The sequence below is a fragment of the Meriones unguiculatus genome, chromosome 7 (genome assembly GCF_030254825.1).
Source record: "Meriones unguiculatus strain TT.TT164.6M chromosome 7, Bangor_MerUng_6.1, whole genome shotgun sequence".
Lineage (NCBI taxonomy): Eukaryota > Metazoa > Chordata > Mammalia > Rodentia > Muridae > Meriones > Meriones unguiculatus.
This window is the reverse complement of record NC_083355.1, coordinates 34,742,122-34,762,697: the sequence shown is the minus strand read 5'-3', so window position 1 is coordinate 34,762,697 and position 20,576 is coordinate 34,742,122. Positions and strand designations below refer to the sequence as shown.

General features: G+C 49.6%; 1 protein-coding gene across 7 annotated transcripts in view; it reads left to right on the top strand.

Moving 5' to 3' along the window:
- Positions 1-20,576, top strand: part of Bcas3 (BCAS3 microtubule associated cell migration factor) — a 471,233-nt gene that overhangs the window by 431,041 nt on the left and 19,616 nt on the right. For all 7 annotated transcript variants that reach the window (XM_060387076.1, XM_060387078.1, XM_060387080.1 and 4 more), the window contains one exon: positions 15,239-15,406. In XM_060387076.1, the coding sequence (XP_060243059.1) occupies positions 15,239-15,406 (168 nt within the window). The remainder of the gene's footprint in view (positions 1-15,238; positions 15,407-20,576) is intronic.

Below are 20,576 nucleotides of genomic sequence, written 5' to 3'. Positions count from 1 at the left end.
GATCAGTTGGAGAAATCCCAGGCTGAGCCCCGCCTGTATGTGACAAGGTCAAGAGGTGAGGCTGTCAGAGAGGTTCCTGTAAGACAAGGACCCAAGGAAGCACCTGTCAGTCAGCAGTCGCCTACCTCAGGTGGCGGCTCCAGAAGGGCCTTGCTGGGTGACAGACTGGCCAGAACCTCAGACTCCTAATCTGTAAAATGGAGCTGGCAGCAGGGTCAGCCTGCAGAGGTTGTTTCAGTGATTCTGTAGTCCAGGGAGGCCATTATGTGAAAGTGTGTGAGATGTTGTGAGCAGCCTTGGCTCCAGGGGCCTCTCACCACTCTGCCCCCACTTTCACCCCTCCACTGCCTGCGGTTCTGCACAGGCCTTGGCACTACCCCTTTGCAGTCTCAGAAGCACGGAGCTGCCCTCCTCTATTGCACTTAGCACATGAATGTGGACAAGGCCAGACCTCCTTCCAAAGCCCTCTCTCTGCCACTCAGAATCTGCTTCCCTTGTCGTTGTTGTTTGTTGTTGCTTGTCTCCTTTCTTTCTTGCTTGTTTTGAAACAGGAGCTTTGGCTAAGTCTAGCCTCAAACTCGAAAATTCCACTTGTAGTCAAGAGTGCCTCGAATGCCTGAGCCTCCCGCTCTGCATCCCAGGTGCTAGGCTTACAGGCTTGTGTCACTAAAGCCCTTTTATGTGGGGCAGGGCTTCTTGCTAAGCAAGCACGTTGCTAACTAAACCTCACCCCTAGCCCCAGGTTTGCTTCAGTTTTGTCCCTCAGAGTAAGAGCATTGATGGGTTCAGGTGGCAGACAGTGGAGAAAAGCTGACCACACTACAGACAAAAATAATGTTGGTTTGTAGCTCTAAATACTTGAGGGGGTGAGGCAGGAGGATCCCTTGAGCCTAGCAGATCCAAAGCCAGCCTGAGCAACACACCAAAGCACTGTCAAAAGAGAAAAGGTGAAGAGGGGAAAGAAGAAATGCTGGGAACACCATGGGGAGGGAGGAGGGTTATTTTGTTGTTTTGTTGAGACAGAGTCTCTCTACATAATGCTGGCTGGCCTGGAACTCACTGTGTAGACCATGCTGGCCTCAGGCTCCTAGAGATCTGTCTGCTGGGATAAAAGGCATGTGTCCCAACACCTGGCTGACTGAGAACACCACTTTAAAAGTCTATTTTATAGTCAGGTAACTATTCAGACTAGTGTAAATAAAAAATGGCGGGACCTCAAACTAGTCAGCTTTAGTACCGTCAGCAAAAGGATCTGCTCCTTCCTAAAGGACAGGTCCCTCCCCTCCTTGTAACAAGCATTGCTGCAGTCTTAGAGGAACAAATGACCTCCACTCCATTTCAGCAGCCAATGAAAACCATCCAGGTCAGGCAGCTTCTGAGGAAACAGGAGCCTCACCTGAGGAATTGAGGGTTCTCAGAGAAGAGTCAAGGGTCTACTATACTCTAAAGGACAAACCAATTGTGACTGTATATATTGGTTTCACACCAAAGTCAAGTCATCAATATCGATGTATTTTTGCTTTGTTTTGTTTTTACATTTCTCGGGGGTCAGGGAGAGTGCCATAGCACACTCCAGTAGAGGTCAGAGACCAACTACTGGAAGTCAGCTCTCTCCTTCTATCACGTGAGCCCCAGACATTGAACTCAGTTGATCAGGCTTGACAGCAGGCGCCTTCACCTGCTGGGCCATCTTGCTGGCCAATACTGATGGTTTTTGAAACGTCTTCCTTGCGTGATGGGAAACAAGGCTTCCCCAGGTTTGACCTCAGAGTTCCCAGCTGAGCACCTCAAATCTGCTCTACTGTGGAGGACAGAAATCAAATTCCTATCACCCAACTGAAAGAGCCACTTTCAAACTCTGGAACAGAGGGTGAGGGGTGTGGTTCAGTGGGAGGCCTTGCTGCCAAAAAGGAAGTAAACCAACCCCCTGGCTGGCACTGCAGCTCTATGTCAAAAGCAAATTTGTGTTTTCAGTGGGAATGCTCTGGTCTCACCTAACCTGGATCCAATCACTAGCCTTAGTGGGGAAAAGTACAGGCTGTGGAGTCAGAATCCTGGTCATACCCTCACACTGTCACCTTTTACCTCTCTCGGCCTCCGTTCTTTGGTCTGTAAACTGGATGTCATGGCCTCAGTTGCAGGCGACCTTTGAACGAGATACAGTCTACAGAGAGCAGTGACCTACATCTGCCCCACAGCGGGCTGGGCAGTGCTCCTCCTTTCCCTTTCCTGATAGCCCTGTGGTCCCAGACCTCACTCTTCGCTGTGAGAACTGTCCTAGGAAAGCCCGCTGGGGTGCTTACTGTCCTGGGAATAAGTTCCAGGGAGTCGCTAGGTTCAGAGCTCTGAGCCTTGCTGTAGGAGCCTGCGGCGTGCCAGCCGCTCATCTCAGCAGCAGCCGGGAGCATACAGGGCAAATGGTGCCTTTGCAGCCCAGCCACAGTGATCATTGCTTCCAACTTGGGGGTGAGGAAAGGTGGGGGTAGAGCCGGCACCTGCCTATTCTGGGGAGCTCTCCTGTTCTCTGAAGCCAGGGACTGTCTGAGTGTAAAGCCAGCGGGAACTGTCTATGTTGGGGCTAGAGTGACTGGTCTCAGACACACAGGCAGACAACAGGGGCTTTGCTGAGTGACCCAGCGATTCAAGGGCTCAGACATTCCTGTCCAAGTGTTTTCTTGGTAGTTGAGTCGTGCCTTGTTTATGCAGAGGATTGGAGGGTAGGGAACCCAAGCAAAGGGCTTTTCAAATCGACTCCTTCCAGAGTTGTCCCTTTGGCCCTTCCTAATCTGGCATACGAAGTTTGTGCAGAGGTAGAACAGTTTCTGACATTTTTCCGTGCAAGTTGGTTCACATACTTTAAAGAGCAATAATGGGCGTACACAGGGGTGAGTCAACATTGCGTGCAGCCAGCCGTGGCCACTGGGGGAAGAGTCAGCCGTGGCTGTGAGCTCACCTGCCTCCCACCGAGTCAAGCCCTGTGCAGGAACTGCCAGGGAGGCAGCTGAGCAGGTCCAGGCTCTCCCTCACATGCTTCAGCAGCTTCCTGGCCCGGCCTGTGAGCTGTTCTCTAGCCATTTTCCCCTTCGACCATTTTCCCCTGATTACAAAACCTATAGAAAACACATAGCAAACCAGTAACAAACTGATGTCCTGTAACCGAACTTACCCAGAGGCAATCGTGGTTAACATTTTGTATTGAGTTTTTGTTTGTTTGTTTGTTCGAGCTCTTTTTCTTTGTTAATTTATTTGTTCATTTTATATCCCAATCGAAACCCCACCCCCTCCTCTCCTCCCAGTCCCTCCCTCTCACCTACTTCGCCATGCCCCGCCTCCCCCAGGTATCAACCAATCCTGACACATCAAGTCGCATTATGATTAAGTGCCTCTTCTTTCACTGACACAAGACAGGGAACCGGGACCCAAAGGGAGGCAACAGAGTCCAAGTCAGAGACAGCCCCCGTTCCAGGTGTCAGGGGACCCACTTAAGGACCAAGCAGCCCATCAGCTTCTGGTTGGCGGTTCAGTCTTCAGGAGGCCATGTAGGCTGTGTAGGTCTTCTTGTGGTGTCCTTGACCCCTCCAGCTCCCTCAATCCTTCCCCTAACTCTTCCACAAGGCTCCCTGAGTTACGCCTAATATTTGGCTGTGGGTCTCTGCATCTGTTTCCATCAGCTGCTGGGTGGAGCCTCTCAGAGGACAGAGATGCTAGGCTCCTGGCTGCAAGGATAGCAGAGTGTCATTAACACTGTGAGGGGTTGGCTCTCTCCCATGAGGTGGCTCTCAGTTGGGCCGGCCATTGGTTGGCCAGTCCGTCGATCTCTGCTTCATCTTTTATCCCTGCGCATCTTGCAGGCAGGACAAACTTTGGGTCTAGGTTTTGTGGGTGGTTGGTGTCCCCCTCCCTCCACTGGAAGTCCTGCCTGCGATGTGTCCCCGTCAGTCTTGTTATCCCCTGCTGCCGGGAGTCTCACAAGGGTCACCCCCATATCTTCCCAGGAGCCTCGCCCACCTCAGTCCCCAGCTTGTCCCGGAGATGGCCCAACACCAGTTTCCCTGCTCTCTTCTAGCCCTCTACCCATCCCTGATCTCTCCCCACACCTGACCCCCTTGTGTTAAGTTTTTTTTTTAATAATTTATTTTATTTATTTTACGTTCATTAGTATAAAGGTGTCAGATCTCTTGGAATCGGAGTTACAGACAGTTGTGAGCTGCCATGTGGGAATTGAACTCAGGACTTCTAGAAGAGCAGACAGTGTTCTTAACCACTGAACCATCTATCCAGTCCGAGTTTTTATTATTTGTTAATTTATTTGGATTTTTAGTATGAGAGAGACTGAATGAATGAATGAATGAACGAATAAACACATGTGAGTGCTCCAAGATGCTCTCAGAAAGCAGAAGAGGGCATCGGATCCCTGAAACTGGAGTTGTACCATGTAGGTACTGGGAATTGAACATATGTCCTCTAGGAGAAGCCAGTGTTCATAACCCCTGAGCCACCTTCCCAGCCCCAGTCCCAAGTTCTTTGGCGTTTTTTCAGCAACTGTGTACTTTTGTCTTGATTTTTGCTTACCAGTATATAAAGAATTCCCAGGGCTCAGGGCGCGCATAGACCAGTGGTAGAGTACATGGACAAGGCACTGTGTTCGAGTCCCCAGCGCCACAAAGCAGTCTTCATTTTTCAGGTCATTTCTTCGCAAGTGTCTAACCACCCACTGTAAGAATGGTAACATATTACGCACTTAACACACATACCTTCTTGAAAGGCTGTGTTAGGATGGCAGTGAGAATCTTACTCATGAAGGATTTTTGGCTTCCTGATCAGTTCCCTGAGTACACTCCTAGAAGGGGCACTCTTAGCTCAGCGGGTGGGCATAGCTTTAGTCTTAATAAATGTGGCCAGATTACCCTTTAGGCAATATTACCAGTGATAGTCTTCTCAGCTGTGGTCTGCCTTGGTCCATGCGCTGTGATCCTTACGTACTTGCTTGTTTATTTACTTAAAAGTTTAGGGAACTATTTTAGGGGTGTGTGGTGCAAACTTTTAATCCCAGCACTCAGGAGGCAGGTGAGTTTGAGGCCATTGTGGCCCGCACAGTGAGCCCCAGGCTAGTCACAGATGTATAGTGGGATCCTGTCTCAGAGGGGGGAGGGGAGCTGAAGGTTCCTGTTCCCATCCTCAGGTGTGGGGGACCACGTAAGAGACCTTCATTAGAGCCTCTTCAGCCCCAGGCAGGCATTCTCAGTGAAGAGACTGCGCCCTGACTCCCCATCCAAGGCTCTTGCTGTGCACCTCACACATCAGCAGTCATCCTCAACCCTCTTCTCACCCCAGGGTTCTCCCATACTCCCACATCCTGAGCTCCACAGAAATCCCCACACACACACACACACAGCTGCTCACAGAGCTATGAAGTCATTTTCTGTGTGGGCCCTACACCCATTTTACAAGGTCCTTCTCCAAACACAGTCTCATGACAAATTTAGTTACAAGTGCAATTGATTTTTGTTTGCAGTTTATGACTGGGGCATCTCTTTCTCCAGATGAGAGCAAAAGCTCCCAGGTGGTGTCAGAACCAAGGGTTTTGTGAGGCTGGTGGGTGACCATCAGCTTTCTAAAGGTTCCTTTATTTTCTTTTAAGGATTAAAAGATTGTTATTTTTTTAAGGTTGTATGTATGGATTATTGCACTGACTCAAGTAGACTAGGGTCTCCTGTTTTCAGGAAAATCTCGTCTGTTTTAAGGTCTGTCTCCTTCCTTACAGTCGGCTTAATCATGTGCCATTTATCATGAGTGACTTCATTTGATTTGATCAGGTCTTTGAGGGCCTAGTGTAAGATCTCAGTCTAAAACAATGGCCTCCCAACATTTTTGCCTTATTCATTTTTATGTTTTGCTTTGATTTTTGTAAAAGGATTTCTCTGTGTAGCCCTGGCTGTCCTGGAACTCACTCTGTAGACCAGGCTGGCCCCAAACTGACAGAGAGATCTGCCTGCCTCTGTCTCCCGAATGTTGGGATTAAAGGCATGTGCCACCATGTCCAATGCTTTATGCATTCTTATACTGTCCGATCTGTTATTCACATCAACCTTTAATTCCAGAAAAAGGTAGGTATTTGAATTCATGAGCAGCCTGCTTTACATAGTAAGTTCCAGACCAACCAGGGCTGAATAGTGAAACCCTGTCTCAAAAACAAAACAAAACATACCATGAGAGAAATGTATACTCTTCTGTTTCTAGAAGCCAGCAGCTTAAAATCAATGTATTAATGGGGTCATGTTCCCTCCAGAGTCCTCAGAGGAGAGCCTTGCCTTCTTTCAGCTTCTGGTGGCTGCTGATGTCCCTCTGTCTCTGTCTCCCTAAGGCCACCTCCCCCCTCTATCTGTGATCTCCCTCTTTCTCTTACAAGGGCTACAGCCTTAAGTCCAGAGTTTGAAACCCTTACTTATATCTATTTCTTGTTAATCTGTGTGTCAGAAGTACATGTGTGTGCATGTATGCAGTCTGTGTGCATTTGTGTGCATGTGTCTGTATGCGTGTATCAGTATGTCGATGTGTCTCTGTGTGCCTGTGTATGTGTGTAAGTGTAAGCACTGACATGCACAACACACTTGTAGCAGTCAGAGGACAACCTCAGGGACCATTCCTCATGCCTTCCATCATCTTTGAGGCTGGCCCTTTCGTTGTTTGCTACTGCCAGACTGCCTGGCCCTCGGGCTTTCCTAGCTGTCCCCTCTCTCTTACTGTAGGAGCATGGGTTGCAAATGCATGCAGTTTCATACATGGGTTCATACACTGGCCATTTGTGTGGCCAGTGTTTGACCCACTGAGCCGCCTCCCCAGCACAAAGATGCTATTTCTAAATAAGCTCACATTTGGAGTCTGCAACTGGGCATGTGTTTGTGGAGGCAAAGGTGGGGCACTGTAGTAGGCGAAGCTACCAAGATCACCTGCCATTGGGGAAATGACCGTCCCCAGGTCACCAAGTGAGAAAGTAACGAGAATTGGCATCTGAACCCAGTTTGCTTATCATGTGCCTTTAATTTGTTAGAAACAGGACCGCTGTCCCGTTGTGCTTGGTTGTGTTATCTGCTTCGTAGGAAATGAGATTTGGTAGCTATTACCCTAAGGTAGCTCAGACATCATCTCACCGTTGCTCAGCTAGTATATTATTGACAGTGACAGTGAAGCCATTAGAGCCGATGGGAACAGCTTAGGTGGGAGTCACTCCCTCACATCCAGTATGGTGAAACCCACAGGGGATGGGTGACGTACCTAGAGTAACCAGAATTCTGGTTATAAGGTTCTGATTCACAATCTGTTTTGTCGTTTAACATGTGCATTGTCATCAGTATTGCAAATTATAGACATAACCTCACTGTCATAGTGACTTTGTGTTAATTCACCAGGAAATGCTTAGGGCCTCTGTCCCTGTCTAACAGTTCCCCTGTTAACCTCCAGCTGTTTAATGCAGCACCCCCAACCCCACCCCATACACTAGCCACACATGGCAGGATAGTCCATGAACCTTTGACTGGCAGCTTGTCATTTCTCACAGGGACTCCAAGGGCCTGTGGGAAACAGGAAGTTGTGCCACCAGCACTCCTGGCATTCACTGGTAGCTCAGCTGTTTCTTTACCATGCTGGTATCTTTTTTTTTTCCTTTCTCTTCTCTCAGTTCACTTCATTTCAAAATAGCCTAATAGCTAGAGCCCAAACCCCACAGCCAAGTGATTGCATATGGGACTAACATGGTTTACTCATTGTCATAAGTCACTAAATAATCTGATTAACAATATATGTCCTATGTACATTCGCACAAGTTATACCATAGCTGGAGTCCAGGCTCTTTGCTGTTTAGCACATCTGTGTGTGGGTGTGGATCATACAGTCATTTGTCATGTAATGAACAGAGGTAGGTTTTGAGAAATGTTTATCATCTGCTGATTTTTGTTGCATGAACATCATCCCAAGCCTACTTGTACAAATCAAAATAGCACATACAAGTCACTCACTTGATGTTGTCTTACCCCATGGGCTCCTTTTTTGGTTCATTTACTTGCTTGCTGTAGGAAAGGTTTTTGCCATGTGGTGCAAACAGGCCAGGAACTCACAGTGATCCTCTTGCTTCAGCCTCTCAAGTCCTGGAATTACAGGCATGAGCTCTGATGTCTCCTGGAACTAAGGAATACAGTAAGCACAGCCTATGGGAGGCTGCTACCTGCAGAACCCAGCAAGCTGTCTTATACTCATAAAATAAAAGGACCATGCTCTCTACAGTAGCAGTGAAGTATAAAGTAGTACCCGCTGCTCACTAGCACTCCCAAGTATTAAAACTGTCAGTACTGTTCTTAACAGGTTCCCCGTGGTGTGTCCTCACTAGACATGGTATCAGATTACATAAGAGCATCTTAATACATGTACATAATATATTTTGACCGTGTCCCACCTACTCCCGTTTTTGCTCTTTTGAGACAGAGTTTATCTTATAGCCTAGGCTAGCCATGAAGTCATGGCAATCCTCTTGCTTCAGGCTCCTGAGCGCTGGAACTACAGGCGTGAGCCACCGTGCTCCTGTGTAACATAAAGCATGATGTGTTGGTTTTTACTGACATCTTCACAGACCTGTACATGATGAATTGCACTGTGATGATGGCTGTGTGTCACTTGGTGATGAGCTGCCCAGGTCCACTAATTCATGGACCACCATCTTCAACGTAGACCAAAACATTGTTGAACAGCATGTGCATGGAGTTATTTTGAGAGACAGCCTAAAAGATCAAGAGGAAAAGATGAACTCTTCATATCCTCTCATTCTACCTACCCTTCTAACATGAGCCAATCTGTTAGAAATAACATGCTACTGACATGTTAGAAATGTGCTTGGGGACACAACACAGCTAGTAACCAAGTATATTAGTCAAGGTTCTCTGGAGGAAGAGAACAATTGGGAGTTTATATAGGCAGGCAGACAAACAGATTTCTTATGGGCATTCATTTGTGATTGTGGAAGCTGGGGAGTCCCGTTGACGCCTGGGAAAGTCTGCAAGTCCAGAGGCCTAAGGACCAGGAGCCACAAGTTCTAAGGCCAAGAGAATACATGATCCCATCTCAGAGAAAACAAATGTACTCTTCTTCCACTTTGTATTAAATCCAGGTCCTTGGTGGGACAGCGCACGCGCACACACTGGTGAGGGAGGGTCATCGTGCAGTGAGAACTGCCTTCCTGGGCGTCCTTTAGCCTGGTCAGGTTAACACAGAACTGACCGGTGTGTCAAGTGATGTGCTCAGCTGTGCATGGGGCTTCAGCTCAGCTCAGTCACATCTGTCTGGTGAAGGAGACTTGGAGGCTCCCAGCGTTACGTGCATCGAACAGGGGCCTTAGCTGTCGTGGCCATCTTTATTACAGTGAACTCACCTGGAAGGGCTCATGTCTTGAGAAGCATTGTTTAGTCCAGATTCTGCATCAGATGTGTGGCCTTTCTCCCTGATGGCTACAAATCTTTTCAAAGCAGGTTTTCCAAAACTTCAAATTGACACAGATGATAAGAGTGTGATTCAGTATGATCGGCAAAGAAGAGCATCTCACCCACCCATTCACTCTACCTGGGGCCTCTCTGCCCCTTTGACAGTAGTACAAAGGCAGAACATATGCTCTCCACACGCTCCCCGAGATGCCAGCACCCCAGCTGCCACTGCACGCTTTCAATGGCTTTGTGAAACCTGAGAACCCAAGAACCTCAGGAGAGTGACTGGCACAGGATGCCAGGCTAGGAATCTGGATTCGGGAAGCCCACTCCCTGAGACGCCCCAAGTCCCGTGTGCACGATGCTGTCTGAATCTCAGAATCTTCAGCTTTAAGTACACAGAAAGGAGTGGAGGGACACTGTGCTATCTGCTTCCCCCACATCTCACTCTTTCCTCCTGTTTTTTAATCTTAGTTCTATTTTCTGCCTGTCTTGGCCCTATGTGATCAGGCTCTGGCACTTGGTCCAGTGGCTGTTGACTCAAGTGACTGTCAACCTTTCTCAGGTACATGATCACTCAGTTCACAGATCTCTTGGAGTGAGCGTGCCCAATAGAGTACTTGGACTTGTTGGACTCTAGAGGAATCCAAGCCCTCAGGAACTTCTAAACTATCTAGAAGGGCAGAGCATGTGAACAGCTTGGGGATATGGATGACAATGAACTGGTCCCCAGAGTAACCTGAGTCCACACATGAGCTTCAAGCTATCCCTAAACACCCTGAAATTACTTGTATAATTTTTATGTGCAAACATACTATTTTTTCCCCAGTGCTAGAGACCAAACCCCAGGGCCTCATGTAGCTACTATTTGTTAGACAGGTATTCTACCACCAAGCCACATCCCAGCTCTATAGAACCCCCTTGGTGTGTGTGTGTGTGTGTGTGTGTGTGTGTGTGTGTGTGTGTGTGTGTGTTGGGAATTGGATATAGAGCTTCAAGTAAGATGGGAAGGCATCCTGCCACGGAGCTCTACCCTCAGACCCAATCACACATTTTTATTGGTAAAGGCACAGCTTTCACCAACTCCACTTCGAAAGATAAAGTCACCTTTTGCACTAACGGAGTCCGCCTTTATGTTTGTTGCCCCTCGGGTGGTTGCCCAGGGTTTCCCTGAGCAGTTTAGACTTGAACTCAACTTTAGAAAAATGAGATTTAGAGAATAGGATAGGAGGCTACCGTAAAGGGAATACTTCCCAAATGGAGACCAGTTAAAACCAGTTACCCTTGGTCTCCCTGGCTCAGGAGATGTTAGTAGCTGCTGCTTCCCAGAGTTTTGTGAACTCAGCTCCTTTTCCCCCTGTCATGCTGGTTCCTGGGAGTTCCTCAGAAGGAGGGTTGACTCATATCAGAGTGGAAGCTAATCAATGTTTGATGACTGTGAGTCAGATGGAGCAGCCGCCGTGAGAGGGCCTTGGAAACAGCTACAGCAGCAGGGCCTGGTTGCTAAGCACACATTCCCTGGGCTCTGCAAATGGCCTGCTCTCGGTGAGCATTTTCTGGACCCCTGAAACAGTCTGTCTCCATAATGGGACACAAACTGCCCCTGTCCAAGGGAGTGTCTCCGGGCCAGTCAAATGAAGGATAGCTGTTCAAGCAACACTGACAAGAGAGGCAGCTTCCTAAGTGCCAGAAGTGACCTCATCCTCCAAGGGCTTGGCCTCTTCAGCCAGCGCCTGCTGATCCCTGCATGCCTGCAGCCCTGCTCTCACTCCAGTGTGGGAGGCTCTCCAGGCCAAGGCTGCCCCAGGAAAGGGTATCGGAGCCTCCTCAGGGCTTCCACCTAGCAGCCTGAAGGAAGCTGTCACTGCCCACAGCATCTCAGGACAACAGAGAGGACTGAGGACCCCTTCACTGAGCACTCTTGGGTTCTCCCACACCCTGCCCACAGCTTCTAAGCTGTGCCCATCCTAAGAGACTAGATCCATTGGTCTGTGTTCTCCTGAGTGCCATTGGGTAGACAGGGTGACTCGTCACCACGACTACAAATCTTCAAGGAACATGGGTTGTTGTCGGGGGTGTGTGGGGGTTTGGCTTTTGAAAGGCATTGGTTGAGGCGACGGGCGTTCTCAACACACATTAGGGAAGGTGGAGGTGATTTTTACACGTAACTGTTGTCCACAGCAGGTGCCACTAAAGGCAGCGCCATGGGAGCTAACAGGGTGAACGTGTTCCAGATCTGTCATTTACAGACTCCAAACGTGTCACTTAGGCTCTCCATGCTCCAACGCCCCTGTAAATTGAGGCGATACCTACACTACCATTCACAATCCCTGTGGTGAGCAGAATGTAAGTGCAGCTTCCATTGGCAGAAAGGCGTGTTTTACCTGGCATTGTTGTCATCATCAAGGTAGCTATTATCATTATTACTGCTCGCAGTGCTGGGGTTCAAACTCAGGGCTTCCCACATGCTATGCAGAGACTCTGCCACTGAGCCATACCCCATGGTGTTAACCTGTTCACAAACACACCTCACATGCTTTCTTTTTGTCTCAGTCAGTCCCTGAGGTGGCTCTGAGGTGGGCTGAGGGGTCTGAGGCCCCTGCCTGGAGTTAGGCAGCTAGCACAGCACAGAGTGTGTATTTTAGCCAAAATCGGTTTCCACTTCCCACTTTCTTTGCTTCCCCCATCCCCAAGACAGGGTCTCTCTGCGTAGCCTTGGCTGCCCTGGACTCACTTTGTAGACCAGGCTGGTCTCTAACTCATAGAGATCCTCTTGCCTCTGCCTTCTGAGTGCTGGGATTACAGACGTGCCTGGCCCCATGAACTCTTAGACCAGCTCATGATTCTTTTCTGCTATTGCTTTGTCCCTTCGTATATTATGCACTAGCTGGGCATGGTGACACATAACTATAATCTCAGCCCAGGATGCTGAGGCAGGAAAGCCCATAGTGCAAGACTAGTGCAGGAAGCACAGAGAAAGCCTGTCTCAAAAACAAGACCAAAAAAGGACAGAGCCTTCTGTGGACTGGGCCTTCTCTCCCAAACCCTTCTTTTGTTGTTTGTTTCATTTCCTACCCAAACCCCTCTTGCTACAACTTTTTTTCTGATTTTTTTTTTCTATCTCTCTGCTTGACTTCAGTCCTCCTGTCCCTCTTCTAGCTCCCTGCCCTGACCTCTAAACACAATATATATTGATACCCTTTTAGACACAGGCACCTGCTCTTGTGACGTGAAAGGCTTCTAGGCTCTGAAAGGAAGCTAAGGAAACGGAGAAAAAGCAGCCACCTTTTCTTCTGATGTCACTAAGCGTCATGCCCCAGGCTGACTCTTTGAAACAATAGTGAGGACTTGGCTCTTGATCTTCTCAGACCTCAGCTTCCTGAGGTCTCCCATTCAGTGTCTTCGTGCCTTGAGGCGGGAGCAGAGACTAGCTCTCTCACTTCCAGAGGGTCAAGGCTGTCACCTCTGACCTGGACATGGAAGCAGCTAGAGGCATCACTGAATAGGAATAGATCTGCAAGCTTAGCCTCCACCCTTAGGCCAGTGTCCTTGAGGACACACTCCTGGGAGCTGTTGCTAACACTGGAGTGTCAGCTGTGGCCTTGGCTCCTGCTAGTGCCAAAAGAGCTAAATTTCAGCTCAGGCCCTTTAAGGATCCAGTAACACTCCTTTCCCCCTTCCCCCCAACTCCCAAGCCTGGCTCCTCAGACCCTCATCCTGCCCAATGGAGGGCGCCCCCCCCCATGTCAAGGTCCCACCTGATAAGCTGATGGCAAGTACCACCCTCACCAGGCAGGCTCCTTCCTGGGGAGGTGTATCTGCAGATGCTATGCACTCTCCCTGTACCAGGGATCTACCTCACAATTAGGTGAGAAATAAATCAAAGCCAAAGTTGCCTGATGAAATTCAGGAGCCGGCAGTGACCCTTGCCACACATATAAATCCCAGCGGGCTGGCCAGGGGCCTTTGTCTGGTCAGAGGGTTGGGGATTATCGGGCCCACTTTGCTGATGTATGGAGGCACCGGCTGTCGGAGTGTTTACTAACGGTTATCACCTCCGTGCTGTGGGCCTTATCACAGGCAGGGCCGCCCGCCGGGGCCAGGGCTCGCACCCTCTCTATTACCACCTGTCAGTGGCAGCGAGTGTGCCCTGACACTGCCCAGTCCTGCCCGCCGAGGAAAGATAGTTTCTGACGGCTGATCAAAGAGGAGAAACAAGACCTGATAAAGAGTGTGCGTTTCATGTACTTTTTAACTTTGGGGAAACATTGGCATTTGCATTCCCCCTCCCCCCCCCCCCGTCCCCGTCGTCCTGGTGCTGGCAGGAACCAAGCCCAATAAATGTAGTGGATTCCGTTACCTAATCGCCAGGGAAATGGTATGTGCTTAAAGCAACAGACCATGACCATAATCTCTTTCCAAGAGAGACTGGATGAAGTAAGCTTTCTCAGTGAACTTGCCGCAGAATAAAGCCGAGTCACTTCTACCCGGACTTTGAAGTGATCTTGCACATAACGTCTAATCTTGGCATCCAGCGGAACGCCGTGTGCTTTCTGGAGCTCGGGAACAGGTTTGGATTAAGGAAGGATCCTTGTTGAAGATGCTATCACCCAGCCGTATCGCTCACATCCCTGAAACGGTACCCCAGACATGCCCATGTCCCTGATGTCTGGGAGCCGATCTGCGGTGAGGTAGAACGAGTTCCAGACCCAGGCCTCAGCACATCTGAGTCCTTGGCACCAAGTCTCTCACAGCCTACCGTTTATTCTAAGCCCCTGACTTCTCTAAGCCTCGCCTGTTATAAGTTATCTTATAGAAGACAGCTTGGGAAGTTCTTTGTTTTTAAGTTTAGGCTCTGCAACCCCCCTTTTATTAGTCTCAGTGGTAGTGGTGATGGTGTGTGTATATGTGTGTACTTACATGTATATACGGAGGTCAGAGGATGATCTTGAGTGTTGCTCTTCACCCTCCATCCTGCTTGGTACAGGGTCTCTCTGTTGTTCACCACTGTGTACATCACCAGGCTAGCTGGCCCATGAGCTTCTAGGAATTCTCCTGTCTCTGCCTCTCATGTCACCATGGGAACATGGGGATCACGGGGATCACAGATGCTTGTGCTGCTGCGCACAGCTTTACCTGAGTTCTGGAGATCCAAACTCGGGTCTTCATGCCTGTGTCCATCTCCCCGGCCCTTCTTTTATTTTAGACAGTGTCTCATAGGCTGGCTCAAACTCACCGTGTAGTGGAGGATGACCTTGGACTTCTGATCATCTGGCCTCTGCGTCTGTGCTGGGGCTCCAGGGGTGCCTGTTTTCTGTATCTGTATTCAGTGCCAGAGACTGTACTGTTTCATGCATGCTGGAGAAGGAGTCCATCACCTGTAACCACTCCTGAGGTTGTAGGTGGAGAGGATTGTGTCTGGGAAAAAGCAGGTCATTTGTGTTGAACCTAGGAAGGGTTCCTTCCCCCTGCCCTAGCTCTCAAAAGTCTCCAAAGACCAGAGGGACCCCTTACCCCTCAGGGACTGTTTTTTAACTTCACACGCCTCAGCAACGTAGCAGTCATTGGTGGATGTGTACTCTCTGACCCAGTGGCATGGCCTACTGTCCTCCGCCTCACGCATTCCCATCCCTGGGTAACCCACCCCTCATTCTTCTAGTTGAAAGACTGAAGGGGCCCTGGCATGGCAGGCCACGGGTGGTGGGTGGACAGAAAACAGTCTGCTCTCTGAAGGCATGGACTCAACATCATGTGTTCCACATGTGTCACAGGTACCTTTGACCGGAGCGTGACCCTGCTGGAGGTGTGTGGGAGTTGGCCTGAGGGCTTCGGGCTGCGGCATATGTCCTCCATGGAGCACACAGAGGAGGGCCTCCGCGAACGGCTTGCTGATGCCATGGCCGAGTCTCCAAGCCGAGACGTTGTAGGATCTGGAACAGGTAAAGGTGTCAACAGACTTCTAGCCTGGCTCGGTTGTGACTGGAAGCTGCTTGTGTTGAGCGAGCTGGAAAGGAGAGGGCATCTGTGTGTTTTTAACCTTCTGTTTCTGCAGCCTAGCACTCTGAGTGCTACCCACTGCAGAAGCCTCTGCTATTGGGAAATCCTGCGTGAAGGAGGCTTCCCAGCAGAACCGCCTCTCCTACCTGGAGCAACATACAGATACCTTGAGAAACACAATTGTAGGCCTGGGGCTATAGCGCCACACTGGAGTCCTTGCCTGGCATGCATGATCCCTGGCACTATAAGAGAGAGACAGAAGGCAGACAGACAATTGTACTTGTTAATCACCCCCCAAAAAGAAACACTTCCAGGGGAAGGAAGATATAAGCAGTGGCATACCTTCCCTTCACGCTCCAGTCTCTGAAGACCGGGACCTGCCAGCAAGCAGGCAGAGCTAGCTCAAGCACACCCACACAGCTTTTCTTTCATGTGCCTTTCACCCCAGACTAGTATCTTGAGAGGCCAGAATGGCTTCCTGCATCAATATGTCAATCATAAGATATCTTTGACTTGAAGTGAGCCCTGCTCCACCTAAATGCATGTGCACATAAACAAACACACACGCACGCACGCACACACGCACACACGCACACACACACACATACATACACACACATACACACACACCCATAGTCATCCCATCACCATTTCAACTATAATCCAGGCTTTCTCTGTCTCTCCTGTCTCTAAAACACTTGCTTCTCCCCCCCCCCCCCCCCGCCGCCTCGCTGTTACTAATGCCCCAGCCCCAGATTCACAACCACGCAACACCCTGTCCCAGTTTGCTGAGGCCAGTGGGTTAAAAGGACCCTGGTTCCCGGATGTCAGGCCTTCCTTCTCTTCCTCTTGTGAGTCCTGAGAGCATCCTCTCCACAGTGACCTGTTCCATCTACGGTAGAAGAGGATCCCAGGAAGGGGACACTTAGCTTCCCTGAGTGGCTGGGTGTGCCATGCCTGACACTGGCAATCCATCCTGCTGTTTTGTGGGTCCTGGAGGCCTTTAGGTATTGGGTTCAACAGTGGGGTTTCCCTTTCCCCCATCTCTGGGCTACTTCTTCCGTTCCTCTACTAAGAGGGCAGAGTGTAGCACCTCTGCAGCTTAGTGGCTCCAGCACAGTGCATTGGGTGGGTGGGAGGAGTTGAACTAGAGATAGGGAACACTTGTCAGACCCTAGATGGCATCTACCTGGCCTACTCTAAATCTCATCTTCCCTGGCAGGAAAGGAGATGTGGACCTCCAAAGCTACAGCAAACTGTACCCTTCATCAGGCACACAGATGCACAGACCACCTGTATCCTCATACTCCAAATGTATAGCAAATTCATCCTAAGGCCTCTACTCTCCCTCTACATCAGAGATAGGAGCTCCTCCCCTTCCCTGGTGCCAATGCAGGCTCCCAGTGACAGCAGCACAGCCTTGTCCTGTCCGTCAGGACCCCTGGCCAACCATGGTTTCCATGAACCCATGTCCCTGAGTTCACCCCAGGAGCCTCCCTCTTCTGGGGCCTGCAAGCTCTTAGAATGGCCCCATCTGCCACCACTGTCTTCCAAGTCTTGTGGATACCTCAGCATCATCTGTAGGCCATTCAGCAGGTTTATTTAGTCACAGGAGCGTCAGGAGAACCTGAATGAAGCTGGCAGGGATTCATCTGCCAGACAGCTAAGGGACTGGGGAGTCTGTGATCTTAATGAGAAGGCGTGTGAGGTTAAAAGGAATTTAAAGGGATGGGACTGGGAGGAGACAAGTGAGGGGGCTGCAGCAGGGCTACAAAGTGAATAAATTGTAATAAATAAAATAAAATTAAAAAAAAGAATTTAAAGAAAAAAGAAAGAGGGAATGGAGAGATGGCTCAGAGGTTGAGAACACTGGCTGTTCTTCCAAAGGTCCTGAGTTCAATTCTCAACAACCACATGGTGGCTCATAACCATCTGTAGAGAGATCTGGCGTACAGGTACACACACATGCAGGCAGAATGCTGTATAAATAAATTTTTAAAAAAGAAAGAGAACACTAAAAGGGCAGAGTCCACAAGTCAAAAAAAAAAAAAAAAAAGGAAAGACACCTCCCACCCCTTATTTTTTCCAGCAGTGGTATCCCATTTTCTTCCTCAAATGGTCACCAAAAGGGATTCCATTGGTTTTCCTTACTAGATAAGTGATTTCTTTTTTGTTTTAATCTGCCTCCAGTTTTTAGGTCAGTAAGCAAGTCAGATAAAAAATAACTACTCTCCTTCTTTGTGGCTGACGTGCATTATCCACTTTTTTTTTTTTGCTAACGTGTCTGCCTGGTAGTCTAGCAAAGGCAGGAAGGTACAGTGCCTAGAGATGAGAGTTTCCAGCAAGTCACTCTGCCCATCACACCTCTGTTCTTCCCTTTCCGGTCCAGCTGTCCTCTCTCAGTGACTCACAGGCGCACAGATAGGGCAGTACTGAGTGCTTGCCCCCACTGGGCACTCTGGCGTACTAGATAAGTCGGGCCTTCAGTGTCTCCCCAGTCACCTTCATGTTGATGCCTCCTTATCAACCTGTGGCTGAGACCATCTCAGACTTCGCTGTCCAGACTCCTTTACTGTGGCCCTTTACTGTGTTAACACTGTTAATGGTGGGTATATAAACTGTTTAACAACCAGCCAACCAGCCCTCCAAAGGGAAGCAGAATAACAGCCCTCCCCCACACAAACAGTACCCTCACCGTAGATACCAGTAGTGTGACTCCTGTTCTCATTGTCTATTACAAGCTATCAGCATGTCAGACAGACCATTGGGTGCCTGAAGGCAGAACAGTCTCCAGTCCCTCACCAAAAGGCATAGGACAAATGAGCTCTCACAGAAGGAAAGGAAAGCCCTACTGTCCAGAGCAAGGGGGTGAGAGCTGTTGGTCAAGGATGCAAAATTCTGGTTAAATAGGGCAAGTACATTTGAGATCCCTTGTGCCATATATTGGCCATAGTAAATAATAACAAATTGTGTTCTTGAAAACAGCTAGGCAGGTATATGTTAAATGTCCTCACCACCAAAAAACAAGGTAAGTATATGGCGGAATGTGCATTAATTAGCTCTGTTTAGCCTTCTGCAGTGTCTGTGTGTTACAAAACATCTTTGTGTACATAATGGGGATATACTTTTAAAAATTAAAATCAGTTTAAAGGGTGCTCTGCAGGCCAGCAGCACCATTCTTTCCCAGGAGCTGATAAGATGTTATGCAAAGTTGGTTGAGGATGTAGCCTATCCAAGTCCTTGGGTTTGCTCCTCAGAGCCAGAGAAGGAAAAAGGGAAATGCAGAGTCCAGCCCTGGCCTGTCAGCATTTCCAGTGCTGAGGTTTGAACCCAGAGCCTCGCACATGCTAGGCAGGCACTGTGCCCCTAAGCTGTACCTCCAGCCCAGCGTGTGCATCTTGACATGCGTATGTTAAGGTCTGAAAGGTCTGTCTAAATGTGGCGAGCAGTCGATGCAAATAGCAGCTCAGCCCTCCGTGGTGGCTGCTGGCCAGTGGATCTGATTAGCTTCCACATGTGATTTTCACCTTCATCTGTGACATAACTGGTGGCCAAATCGCTTTCTTGCTGACCGCCCAGCACCCTTCTCACCCGTTACCTCTGCATCATCCCTCTCTATAACGTTCCAGCTTGTGGTCCATCTAGCCCTGCTCGTGTGTTGCTGAAGAAAACCACATGCCGTCCAGCCGGACACCCACAGATATGTAGTCCGCCATCACAGGACTGTGCTGTGCCGCTCCCAGCATCCTCGCTTCCATTCTCAGTTGGCACCTGTCTCTGCAGCAGACACCCATGCCTAGAGTGCAGCGTGTAGCAGATCCGCAGTCCACTGACTGAGGCGTGCGCCAGCCCGTGTGCCCACTGTTTCCTACGTCCACCTGGGTACTGTGTACTTAGTGAGGCCCCCACATCCACCTGCGTGCTAATGAGGGTCTGCGGCCACCTGTGTGCCAACTGTTTTCTCAGGTCTAGATCTTCCTAAGTGCCTACTGTTTACTAAGGTCTGCATCCACCCAGGTGCCACTTGTGGGCTGGCTGAGGTCGCACCCACGTGGGTGCCAGTTGCTCGCTGATGAGCATCTCCACCCACCTCAGTTCCTGCAGCTCCGCACAGCCCCTGCTTGTTGATGGGGTTTCTGGTCTTCGCTTCTTGCGGACTCCCAGCTCTCTGATCCTATTGCCACTGTTTATTTAGTTCAGGTGCTCAGCATCCGCCGTGACATCAGCTGCTTTCCTTCTGCAGCAATACAGTTTCAACCCAGCCCAGCCCCCACCGCCCCATCACCTCAAGTCTCCCACCATCCCTGTCAGAGAACGGTTATCACTTGAGAATCCTGTCAGCTTCCTACCACCCAGATCCTAAACATGCCTCTTGTCAAAGAAGAGCATCTCCTGTCGCAGCCCACCACTGTCCCCCTGGAGTCATTACTGGACACCTGGGGGCCTCCATCCAGGCCTGTGAGCCCTCCCAGGGCTGGCTCCTTCTCTCTTCAGCTCCTCTGCTCCCTGTGGCTGTCCTTTGGTCCCTTTTCTGGCTTTCCCCTCTCATCTTTCAGTATGCTTCTAAAAGTCCTTCCCTTCTCCCTCAGCCTGTACCAATCTCGGCTTCCATCCTTATGGGTAAACTGATGACTTCCAAGCCAGCCTCTCTCCTGATTTCCAGTCACCTGCTGATAAATCCCCACTTCTTCTTTTGTTTATTTATTTTTGTTTTGGAGGCAGGGTTTCTCTGTGTAGCCTTGGCTGTCCTGGACTCAATTTGTAGATCAGGCTGGCCTTTGAACTCACAGAGATCAGCCTGCCTCTGCCTCCCTGAGTGCTGGAATTACAGGCGTGCTCCATCAGGCCCGGCTCTAAATCCCCACTTCTAAGAGGCCTTTGCAGTTCCTTCTAGGCACACCCCACTCTGTATACAAAGCCATCCTGACTAGGCCGCCTTCTCTTCAGACCCATCCCTCCTGCCTTTGAGCTAGTCAGGCTGGGGCTCTGGGGCCCTGTAAGCCTCTCTGCTTATCCTTTTTTTTCTGTCTGGAATGCGGTCTCCCTGAGCCGCCTCCCCTCGCAACCATTTCCCCCAAAATAACTAATTTCTACTCAGCAAACATTCCTTTC